Consider the following 12804-nt stretch of genomic DNA (forward strand, 5'->3'; position numbering starts at 1 on the left):
GGCAGCCCACCAGGAACTGAATCTGGCCCACAATCACACAAGCTTGAGCACTGTTTCTTCCCTGGTTGAACCTCAGGTGAGACCCCATCCCCAGCCAACACCCAGACTGCTGCCTATGAGCCCTGGAGCAAAGGACTCAGCCAAGCCCAGACCCCTGACCCACAGAGACTAAGGGAGCAGGGTTGTGCTGTTGAAGCTGCCAAATTTGTGGTAATAACTAAGGAATATATCCGTTCAACTCTTGATTCAGTAATCACCAGATACCCTGGAGAAGGGAATGGCAACCCACTCCAGTATTCTTGCCTGGAGAATCCCCATAGACTGAGGAGCCTGGCGGGCTACAGTCCCTGGGGTCGCAAAGAGTCAGACACGACTGAGTGGACTTTCACTTCACTTCACTTCATGGAGATTACCCAGGAGAAGGCAGTTATACTGGGGCGAACCCATTCTCCTGGTCATGAATACTAACAGATATTAACAGAGTGGAGGCCACAGCTGATACTGGTGAGCAGCTCACAGCTTGTGCCCGCTTCAGAGCAGCCCACGTACTCCAACAGACGTCTAAACAGACACGATCCTGGGTCTCCAGAACCCTTCCCCTCCCCAGGGAGGCTACTAGATAATACACGGGATTCCACTCTCTTAAGTCACTGGTCATGTATTTTGCTTTCCTTACTTTTCTCAAATGCTCCTTAAGGAGGACACGAGTCTTACAGATTCTATGGTCTTTAAGAGAACCAGACGCTGATCTTGTCTATAAGAATACTTACCATACCCAGAAATATCATCTCCATTTCTCTCTCTCTTTCGGTTCTCTTGGACTGATGGAAACCTCGCCAAACCTAAAGACAAAGAAACGCTTGCTTGCTTAATACATAAAGATGAATCAAACACGGTCATAGCATTTCTCCCACATAACCCACACCTGCCAAATGATGCAATGATGATGCACTCAGGGTTGGGCACGAGTCTGTGCTGATGGAGTGCTTCTCCTTCTGTGATCACAGTGACATTTTTAAAGAAAGAATGAATCACAGAAGTGGCCTATGCCACTGTCCACTGTCTGAGGACCCAACTGTGGACCCTGATGAACAACCTTGTCCCAATATCCCCTATTAAACAAGGAAGACTAAGGCAGTTCTGTCCACCCAGGGACAAAAGAGGAGCCACCCTCATCCAAGACCCTGGTAGCAACTGCAGAGCGCACTGCTGACCCAGTGACAGCCTCACGCCTGTTAGGATGGATGTTATCGGAAAGACAAGAGATAAAACAAGTGTCAGAGAGGATGTGAAGATGAGGGAAGCTTCCAGTACGGTTGGTGGGCATGGAACTGGGTACAGCCACTATGGAAAGCAGTAAGCAGAGTGCTCAAAAAATTAAAAACAGAACTACTGTGTGCTCTGGAAATTCCACTCCTGGGTATTTGTCAGAAGAAAAGGAAAACACTAACTTGAAAAGATACATGCACACCAGCATTCACCGCAGCACCATTCCCAACAGCCAAGACATGGAGACAGCTCGTCTGTTGACGGACGAGCATATAAAGAAACCCTGGTATATACCAACAAGGAAGTATGATTCAGCCACAAAGAGAAGGAAGTTTTCATTTGCGACAACATGGATGAATTTTAAGGGCATGATGCTATGAGAAATAAGTCGTAAGAAGACAAGCAATTTACAGGTTCACTTACATGTGGAATCCAAAAATACCGAGTGCATAGAAACAGAGTAGCTTTCGTGGCTGCCAGGGGTTGGGCAGGTGAGGGAGACAGGTGAAGGTGGTCAAGGGATCAATTATCCAATTATAAAGTGAACACGTTCTGGGGATGCAGAGTGTGTGGTGTGGTGACTGCAGTGAACAGCCCTGTATCTCATACCTGCAAGCTGCCAGGGGGGCAGACCTCACACGTTCTCAGTATAAGAAAAACGGCATTCACGCGAGGCGATGTGTGTGTTAAGTGTGACCGATTACTGTGGTCATTGTAATAAAATGCGCATATACATCTAACCATGATGTCATACATCACAAAGTCACGCAGGGTGACATGTCAATTATATCTCCATAAATCTGGAGAACATAAAGAAATAGCCTATAGTTTCTTTTCTTTTTATGGTGAGATTCCTCTACCTGTATTTCTTCAAGAGAAACTCCTTGATTGCAGGATTGGGGCTAAATCTGAGGGTGGTACTTCATGGTTTTACAAGATTTCCACTGTAACGTGGAGAAATATTACAGAGTAACATCCAAGAATTGTGCAAGTCAAGCCTTGAACTCAGATGTGTATCTCATATCCCAGAAATTTCAAATCCCATAGAGAACAGACATTCAGCTGCCAAGTGGGGTCGGAAAAAAAGTGGAGTGGAAGCTGGTGGGAGATGCAGCTATTATTATTATGACTTTTTACTGTCTTTTCAAAAATTTTAATTGGAGGATAATTGATTTACAATGTTGTGCTGGTTTCAACAACGTTCATCAGCGGTATGTATCCCTGTATCCCGTTTCTCTGGCCCTCCCCCCCACATCCCACCCATCTAGGTCATCACAGAGCCCTGGGCCGAGCTTCCTGTGTTACAGAGCAACTTCCTACCACTTTACACATAGTATTGTATACATGGGAGAAGGCAGTGACACCCTACTCCAGTACTCTGGCCTGGGAAACCCCATGGACAGAGGAGCCTGGCGGGCTACAGTCCACGGGGCCACACAGAGTCGGACACAACTAAGCGACTGAACAAGTGTGCCCAGGTCAGCGCCACACTCTCAAGTCAGCCCACTGTGTCCCCAAGCCCACTCTCTCTGTCTGTGTCTCTACTCCTGCTCTGCAAACAGGGCCATCAGCACCACTGTCATACACAAGTGGGTAACAACGAGCTCCTACTGTAGAGCACAGGAAAGCTATTCACTATCCTCTGATACACCAAAATGGAAAATATGAAACACACACACACACACATATGCATACAAACACGCACACAACTGAATCACTTTGTTGTACAGTAAAAATTAACAAAACATTGTAAATCAACTATATTTCAATAAAATAAATTAAAAAAGACTTTATGTCCCCACAGAAACTTGAAAGAAAGTAGTCTTTTTCTGCCTCTCCTCAGCCCTCTCCCAATTCCCATTCAAACGCAATTGGAGAAAAGAGCTCTGAGCTTCTGGTTCCCCTTTACATCCTTATACTCGCTTTCTTGTCAATCTAATCCTAATTTGTATCAAGCTGCAGTTTTCTTCATTTTTCCATTAGCAACCTCAGTCACAATTTGAAAAAAGATGGGAGTATAAATCGAGGGGGTCATCTGACAAAAGCAAGGAAATTTCCAGGGCTCCTTCTGAAAGGTGCATCCATGTGTGGTCATCAGCGGTGTTCCCTGGAGCTTATGTGAATGGTACATGCTTCTGTAAGCTCCTACGTGTTAACCCTGCTCCCCTCCATAATCATGTCTGTATGTAAATGTAGTTTTAAAAATTCAGTGAGGACTTGTATAGCAATACTACTTCCAATGATGTAGTATTCCAAAGATGATTTTTTAAAATACTTCAATAAAACGTCCTGAGTTTCAGACCTATTTATAATGCAATATGAAAAAACATAACCAAGCGTGCTTAACAGTTTCCCCAGGATAAAACAGTCTTTTCTGGAATTTAGTCCAGTTCTACTAAAAGCTTCTCTAGTGGCTCAGACCATAAACAATTTGCCTGCAATGCAGGAGACCTGGGTCCGATCCCTGGGTGGGGAAGATCCCTCGGAGGAGGAAATAGCAACCCCCTCCAGTGGTCTTGGCTGGAGAATTCCATGGACAGAGGAGCCTGGTGGGCTACAGTCCCACCAGGTGGGCTGCAAAGAGTGGGACACGACCGAGTGACTAACACGATCACTTCCACTCTTCCACTAGAGGTGGGACTTGGGAATGTTGAGTCCTGGAGCACCCCCCACCCCCGGTCTGCGCCTCCGCTTTGGCCCCCATGGTCACACCTTCTGGATTCTCAGTGCAGCGGCGCTCACATCCGCCACTTTATCACCGAGTAACCTGGCTTGCTTGGCTCTGTACTCCTGCAGGTAGATCTGCTTCATGAACATGGCTCTCAGGCGCCCTTGCCGCGCCCTCTCAGCAATCTGGACCAATTTAACAGCCTCTTCTAGGGGGATAGGCTTTACTTGGTATTTCTGCAAAAACATTTAAGATAAATCAATGTTTAAACACGCTCATGACCTTAACTGATTCCAGAAACATCACATGCTTACTTCTAACACCACCCTGCTAAGAGTCTCCAAACTACAGAGAGAACTGTAGCCATTCGATACGAATCATTTTTTTCCCATGCATAGGCATGTTTTGATAAGATGTCATGTTCACGCTCTGAGCCTGTATGTAAGGACTTGTTAAGCCTTCCTCTACCATTCTGAACAAAACACTAATTAGCTCCACAATGTTTTAGGTTGGCAGCAGACTATATGAGGGATGCCAATGAAAACGGATCGAAATCAACCTGAAATGGCTACCAACATTCCATTAACTTCATAGTAGGAGTGTAGAAATTAAAAATATAGATCTACTATGAGAATTTAAAATGGGAAATATAGACGAAGGCAAATGCTGGCTTTAAAATCAATTACAGAACCACGTAGTGAATGTGACTAATATTCGGACCATTTCAGGAGCATTCAACTTTGGAAGAGAAACCTCTCCCAGCACCTCCATATTTGTACTTTAAAACATCTGTGGTGGGAACTGCTCAAGAATGCTGTCTGGAGATCTCATGTGGGGGAAGTTTGGGCAGAGTCAGGGAGGGGCAGTGCAGCTTTTCAAGGACAGGGATGAGAGCAAGGCTGTTGCTGGTGGGGGGTGCGTCCAGGGCCCTGCGTGGACTCAGGCCCGAGGCCCTCTGTCGTCCCAGGAGGGAGGGCGAAGCGGTGGACCTGGTCTGGCTTCACCCAAGCCTCCTGCTTGGACAGAGGCAGAAAGGAGAGGCTGTTTGAATCCAAAAACCACTCAATCATGGGCTGAGCCCTTGCCCAGGCCTCAGGGGGCAGCAACGGCCACACGTGGGTCCAGGCAGGAGAGTGCAGCTCACGGGCAGGTGCTGTAGCTCATCCCCTGGGCCACTGCTCCTCTGGACGGTCACTTCGTGTAACGGGGGCGGGGGAGGGGGGCGGGGAATGCAGAGAAAGCAGCAAGAAAGGGAGGGAAGGGCCATTTATTGAGGACCTATAGATGCCAGAAATGCTTTCCACATGCTTTCTCATCCAATACGCAAGGCAACAGCCAAGATAGGTATTACCGTGACCAAGACTGGGGACTTCCCTGCTGGCCCAGTGGCTAAGACTCCGCACTCCCAAAGCAGGGCCTGGGTCTGATTCCTAGGCAGGGAACTAAGATCCCACGTGTAGCAACTAAAGATCACAAGTACTGCAACCAATACCCAACGCAGCCAAATATTCACCTGTAAAGGGCTTCCCTGGTGGCTCAGATGCTAAAGAATCTGCCTGCAGTGTAGGAGACCCTTGTCTAATCCCTGGGTCGGGAAGATCCACTGGAGAAGGGAAGGGCAACCCACTCCAGTACTGTTGCCTGGAAAATTCCATGGACAGGAGTCTGGTGGGTTATAGTTCATGGCATTGCAAAGAGTCAGACAGGACTGAGAGACCAACATTTTCCCTTTTGTACACATATAAAAAGAAGACTGAGGCTGAAGAAAGTAAAGTAATTCATGCAGTTCCCATGGTTAGTAAGGGATTCACCCCATTTGAAGTGAGACGGGTCACCCTCTTTCATGAAATCAGCCATGGCCCCTCAGCATGGAGGCACCAGAGCCTTCCAAGGAAGCTCTTTCACACAACTGCTCAGGGTTCGGTGTCCAGGGGCATCTTGAGGCTTTAGATTTGCAGGGAGCAGTTCTTTTCAATAATGCACTTTGGAAGTGAAGGTAAAATGAATATTGCGTGCATGCAAAGTTGCTTCAGTTGTGTCTCTTTGTGACTCCATGGATTGTAGCCTGCCAGGTTCCTCTGTCCATGGGATTCTCCAGGCAAGGATACTGGAGTGGGTTACCATTTCCTTCTCCAGGGGATCATCCCGACCCAGGGGTCAAACCTGCATCTCTTAAAGCCTCCTGCACTGGCAGGCAGGTTCTTCACCACCAGTGCCACCTGGGAAGCCCAAAATAAAGATTGTTGTGCTGTGCTTTGTCCCTCAGTCGTGTCTGACTCTTTGTGGCCCTGTAAACTGTAGCCCACCAGGCTCCTCTGTCCATGGGCTTCTCCAAGCAAGAATACTGGAATGGGTTGCCACGCCCTCCTCCAGGGGATCTTCCCAACCCAGGTATCCAACTCAGGTCTCCAGCAATGCAAGCAGATTCTTTACCATTTGAGCCACTGGGGAAGCCCAAAATAAATATTATGCTGGTATAGATCAGATGATGTATGTATAAACCCTTAAGCGTAGAGCAGGTGCTCAGCAAATGCCATTTATTATTGTCTATTTCCTTTAGATTGCACACTGCCATTCTGAAAATAATTCCAGCCCTTATGGGATACATGTGAGGGATTTGAGATGTCCACTCAATACAACAAAGATATCTGAACATCAGTGGAGGCCATAAGAGTAAATACTCAGCATGACCAGTGCAGAAGTGGGCAGTTATTTTCCCTTTATCAAAATTCTTCATATGGGGATTTCCCTGGTGGTCCAAAGGCTAAAACTCTGCACTCCTAATGAAGAGGGCCTAGGTCTGATCCCTGATCTGGAAACTAAGATCCCATATGCCACACAGGAAAAAAAAAAAAAAAAATAAAAAAATCCTTCTTGGAATATACATTGTAAGTATCTGCAAGAAATAAACAGCTTAAGGCAAGAGCAGGGGGTCCAGTGAGACAATGACAGGCCCAGAAAAGTCACACAGACACCCAGGTGTTGCCTGGAGCCCCCATGTTCCACTGAGCACCCTTAGGTACCCCAGAAACGGGGCCTGGAAAACAGAGATGAATGGCTCGACCTAAGGAGAGAGGAGCTGCTGAGGCTGAATGCTGAGTGAAGGAGAGGCAGAAACCTTTCTACTGCTGACCCTGCACAAGCCAAGATGGACGGGGAGAGGAGAAACGGCAGGAAAGACGTCTTACTGCGACTGCGCCGCATGCGATGTAATTGCCCTTCTCCGTCTTCCCAGGAGATCCTGTGGATTCTGCAGTGCGTGTCAGCGCTCTGGGCCAAGGACTCCCAGGAGTGGGGATGCCTGGTCGGGGGGCGGGTTCTGTTCTAGTGATGTGGAAACTGGAGGCACAGACCCAGGAGCCCATGGTGAAGGAAGGACTGGACGACCGCCAAGGCCAGATTCCCAGGAGTCCACTTGGAAGAAAGTCTGATGCAGAAGAGGGGCCAGATGTTTAGGGGAGGAGCAGTGGCAGGAGGGGTGGTCCTGAGTGAGGTGGGTCAGGCAAGGCGTCTGCAGGGACACTGTGTCACACCAGGCTCTGCAGGAAGAGGACTGCTTGACTGGCTGGCAGGTATGGCCGGGGTGCAGTGTGAAGCCGCCCGTGCAAAACGACAGGCGGCTCGGGGCTCAGTGTGTGTGCTCACAGAGAGCAGTACTCGACTTGGGTCCCGTGGCGGGCCGATGGGGAGGGACCTCCCCGCTGCCATCCCGGGGGCACCTGGAATCTTCCTTAACACTGTGGCGCAGCGCAGGCTGGCAATGCCCCCGGGGGCATACCCGTCTGAAGGCCACGGGAGTCGTTTTCCCCTGTGCACCTAGGCTGCCCCCAGTCTCAGCATGGCTACTAACGATGCCCCTGCCACCCTGCACCATCCCTGGGTGGATGGTCCGCTGCCGCCTTAATGCTTAGGCCGGGAAGACCAGCCGGAGGGCGGAGGGCGGGAGGCATCACTCTGGAGGCAGGGAGGGGCACTGGAAAGCATCAGGTTGCGATGACACTGCCCTGCGGAAAGCGCTGCCCGCCAGGAGGCTGCAGGGAAATAAATGCAGAATCCACGAGAAGGCAGAGAGGGTTCAAGCCAAGACAGCCACTGTTACAGGCAGAGGGTGCAGCTGCATGCACACTTGCGGACAAAGGAGGAAGGCGGTTAGAGCTCCCGCTGGGCTTTGCCCAGGGCTGCCCAGGGGCCTACGGGTTTCCCCCCTTTTCCCAGAGAAAGTGCACTCCAGGTGATCTAAGTGCCACTCAACTTGAAGTTACTTTTTAAGCTTTATTTTTTTAGATGTGGACTGTTGTTGAAGTCTTTATTGAATATGTTATAACATTGCTAGTTTTTTTTTTTTTTTTATCTTTTGGTTTTTTGGCCATGAGGCATGTGGAATCTTAGCTCCCCAACCAGGGATGGGACTTGCACCCCCTCAATTGGAAGGCAAAGTCATAACCACTGGACCCCCACGAAAGTCTCCCTCAGCTTGAAGTTAATCAGCATTTTCAGAAAGTGTGGTTTATAGCTCCTAGTTACTCAGTACTTAATTATTTTATATGAACAACATTCAGTTTCTGACCTTAGGCCGGGTGACTTTGAGACGAAACATGAGACTGAGTCAATCACCTACTCAATCTCAGAGCTTCTGATTTAACCAATAATGTGTTTTGATCTCTAAGTTCTTGGGTAGGAGTAGCTACGACTGGTCAAAAACACACCCCAAAGTTATGCAATGTCTTACTAACACGGGAGAAAGGCTGCAGCTCTCCTTGTGTTGAGAACAGTCCTGTTTCTCCTACAGTTAGGAGCGGCAGAAAAGGAGGTTTTACAGATTATACAATGAAGTTTATTAAAATGATATACAAACCTTTGTAGATACACCTAATCCACTTTCTGCTAATATCTGAGAAAGGATTTTCTCTCTTCCTTTTATGACTTCCAACTTCTCCTTCAAAAAATACTTGGGTATGGGGATATCTAACTGTTGCTAGAGAAGAGAAAGAAGAAACAAAAGAGCATTTCGGTCACAATTCCAGACCCAAATCCATCTAAAACCCACAGTCAGGACAAGGGCATCAGAGACTCACTCGACCTCCTATCCTCACTTACAAGGTGAGGAAGCCAGTGGTGTGAAGACAGCTTGTCCCCATAAGGTAGGCACAAATAAAGTCAAAGGGGGAAAGTATAACATATCTCATTTTGATCATTATTCCAAAATTCCAGTAATCCATATCAATTAGGCCTCAATGAACTAATGATAGCTTGAGGAATTTTCTTTAAAGAAATATAATCCTATCTGAGCCTACCTAAAATAATAATTTAAATTCAGATAGCAAAGAATTGAGCTTATAGAGCTCTTTGAATTAAATCTAATAATTTAACATCAGCACATCGACCATTTGTGTGTAAATGGTTACAATTAAAAAAAAAATTTGGTTTTATTTTTACCTTAATTACCCCATTGCAAAAATCATTTACAAAATGAATTTGCTTTATTAGAAAACTTGTTTCTATACACTAGTTTAAACTCCTGTTCTTCTTTTGTGTGCAGGTATTTCAAACTGCTGCTGAGTCACTTGGTTGTGTCCAACTCTTTGCGATCCCAGGGACTGCAGCACACCAGGCTTCCCTGTCTTTCACCATCTCCCAGAGTTTGCTCAAAGGCATGTCCATTGAGCTGGTGACATCATCCAACTATCTAATCCTGTTAGTGGAGGTCAGAGGAATGTTTCCCATTCCAAGGTCAATGATCAAAAGTACAGAAGTGTCACTAAAGGATGTGAGTCACCACTGACCCAAAGCAAAGGAGGAGATGCATCCTCCTGGGAATTAGGAACCAGCAACCAGGAGGCTGCTCATCATGAAGATGATGGGACACAAAGGCCAGAGAGCTGTCTTCTGGAAACAGAAGAAGTGGCATTGCTGTTGGAAACTGGGGGGATTATTTGTGAAAGGGTCCTACTCCATTCTTCCAACTGGCTTGGGCAGATACCGTGGTGACAAGTAAGCCCACAACAACCCCAGTGTTCAGCAGACCCCAGGGCCATGCAACGACTCATCTGAAGCAACAGCTGAATGAACCCCACCCTTGTCCATGGCAGTAAAGTCTCACTGAAGGGCTATGCCTCAACTTTCAATACAACATGCAACCAGTCAATATGCCTAGAAAGTCTGTAGATTATTGGTTCCAGGCCTACATATCTTATTTACAAGAAAAAAGAAACTAATATGAAAAAAAAGAAACTTAAGTACTTACAGGCGCCAACTTTAGATCCTGTAAGATATCATCGAAGTAATGGAACTCAGTTAATTCCAACTCAACCATCTCATTCTTCAGCTCCAGGATGCGACCCATCACTGCATCCAGGATTTTTCGGATCAGAATGCGTTTCTGTGGGTGGACTATCTGGTCATAGACATTCTCCAGGTTTCTGAAGATCTGCACGTATTTTATGTAGAAGGTAGCTAACATCTGGAAGATGAACACTTGATTCCTCTGTGGTTCCATCATCTTCTGAGATTCTTTATCAAGCAAAGAATTGAGGGCTTCTTGGGTCTGATGCCACATCTTATTATACATTCTGAGGGAAGACAGAGTAGACAGTTCAGGAAGCAGAAATTACTTTGCAAGGCATAGATACTGGGCATCTGGTCCAACAAACAGTAACATACCATAAATATGAGCTGAGAACACCGCATGCAGTTGCAAGGTTCTTTAGACCACATATGTTCCGTTTTGTTGTGCATGTGAGTTTTGGATATGGCTACAACTATTATTACCAAATAAATAGTTTAAAAAGCCTTTCGCCTTTTGTGGAAGAAAGGGGCAGTGGAGGGGAGACCCTTCCATCTAACTCTCCTGCTTCTCAGCCTCCTTGGCTGCACGCCTCCTCAGTTCATTCCAACTCGACCCATCACTGCATCCTGGAGCCGAAGAATGACATGGCTGAGTTGGAATTAACTGAGTTACCAGCCAGTCTGGGAGGCTGGCTCCTCACCCTTGTCTGAGTCAGTGAGGGGTGCAGCCGGGGGTGCTGAGGAGTGGGAGGGTTAGGTGGAAGGGTGTCCCCTCCACTGCCCGCTTCTTCTACCAAAGGTGTAGGGTGGTGGCCACCCCCCCCAATCCCTTGCTCGTTTCCCAAGATTCAGCCCACACTTTTGCCACCTGGCCCCCTATTCCCCTCCCACCCCCCATCCCCCCACTGTACCCCATCTCCCCATTCCCACTGAGCATGCCCTCCTATCCCTGCCAGGACTCTGATCAATACACTCATGGAAGAGACTTCTGTTTTCTTTCAGAATTTGGGCAATTTTTGGCTCTCATTTTATATCCAAGATCCAGTTCTGAAAAGCTAAGTAAAAGTTCACTGTGTCTGGGAAGGGACTTCTTATAACCAGCAGGCCTACGGGGGGCGAGGGGTGGGCAGGATCCTGGCTGTCTCCCTGGGAAGAGGGTAAAACCCACCAATGTCTCTCTCTCTCCATAAGGTCTTTCCAGGAACGTGCTCGCGAGGGCGGCTCCAAACACCCGCCTGAGAAGCTCGTGGGTCCAGGGGGCTGTGGGCTCTCACAGCCTGTCCTGGGTCAGCCCAGACTCTCGTGCCCGCACCCACCTGTGTCCCGTGTCCCGCCCTGGGCCCAGGTCACCTGCACCGGCCTCAGCCACCAGGATGGGAACAGCTTGGCCCCTGCTCTCTGGGGGTGGAAATGCCCCTCTGCTGATCTGTGACCAGTCCCCTCACCTCTGAACGACCTTCCCAGGGTCCTGCAGACTGCTGGTCACCCACCTCTGCTGACTTACAGGTCACACTCTGTACCCAGGCCCTCCCTTTCATCCACATCTGCTTTCCGTCCCTTGACAGCATCCTGCTATCTCTGGTCAAGCATTCTCGTGGACCTTGTGTGTTTACAGCCCTTACTGCCATTTCAGAGGCCATCATGGGAGAAGGTGGAGATGCTGGTCAACCCACCTTGTTGAATGGGGAGGCCCTCATCTCCTGCCTGAGGTCATCCCTCCGGAACTCTCCTCCACCATCTGCCCTTCCTCACGAAGGCTCCTCTCCCTCCCGTGGGCAAGCATCACACACTGAAACCAGCCGCCGGCCAAGTTCCGAGCCATGTGCCATCCTCGCAGTATCCACAGGGCAGGGCGGCTCCCATCCCTCCACCGGCGTGGGAAGTAGGGTCTGCTCTTCAGAGGGGAGGTCAGTACCTGAACCCCGGTCTGCACAGTTGTGAGCTGAACACACGATCCAACCCATACTGCCACCTCCACCTCCACTCAAAACAAAAGAAGCCCCCCACCATCAGGAGATGCATAACCACAACATCTGCTGAGACAACAGGTAAGACAGAGGATTTCCATGTCCATCTGCCTGAAATTAATATAAATTTAAAAGTAAAATTTAAATATTTTAAAAAAGTTTCAGAGAAATGAAAATAACACTTAAAATGTTCCTTTTCTGTAATTTGATTTTTGTTTTATTGATCAAAATTTCTAATTAAACATACAAATGATAAATATTTACTAACCAGATGTCATGCTAAGTTATTTAAATATGGTAAGCCACTACCTATGCTCTGAACATTTTTCAAAATTAAGTACTGTGTTGTTTCTTCATTTTTAGTACTAGACTCTACTATCTACCACCGCTCCCAATAAATCACCTTAAATTCAAAACAAACATTTGCTTTGTTAATTCTGAGGACTTGAAATAATTTAAGAACAAAATATAAGAACAAAGCAACATTCTTATTTATAGAGAAAGATAAATATGGAAATCATAGTATTACCACAAACTCAACAGGCAGGACATTTGTTTAATTTCTAAACCTACTGACATATTAGTGTTCATAAAACAAGAAAGGAACTTAAATCT

General features: G+C 47.4%; 1 protein-coding gene across 3 annotated transcripts in view; it reads right to left on the bottom strand.

Moving 5' to 3' along the window:
- Window positions 1-12804, bottom strand: part of IQCA1 (IQ motif containing with AAA domain 1) — a 186156-nt gene that overhangs the window by 162854 nt on the left and 10498 nt on the right. For 2 of the 3 annotated variants that reach the window (XM_040231828.1, XM_040231829.1), the window contains exons 2-5: window positions 10182-10506; window positions 8793-8912; window positions 3982-4173; window positions 771-842 (exon numbers count right to left, since the gene is read on the bottom strand). In XM_040231828.1, coding sequence (XP_040087762.1) covers window positions 771-842; window positions 3982-4173; window positions 8793-8912; window positions 10182-10506 — 709 coding nt within the window. The remainder of the gene's footprint in view (window positions 1-770; window positions 843-3981; window positions 4174-8792; window positions 8913-10181; window positions 10507-12804) is intronic. The other variant, XM_040231830.1, reaches the window with a different exon arrangement.

Source organism: Oryx dammah, unplaced genomic scaffold (genome assembly GCF_014754425.2).
Source record: "Oryx dammah isolate SB20612 unplaced genomic scaffold, SCBI_Odam_1.1 HiC_scaffold_28, whole genome shotgun sequence".
In the NCBI taxonomy this organism is placed as follows: Eukaryota; Metazoa; Chordata; class Mammalia; order Artiodactyla; family Bovidae; genus Oryx; species Oryx dammah.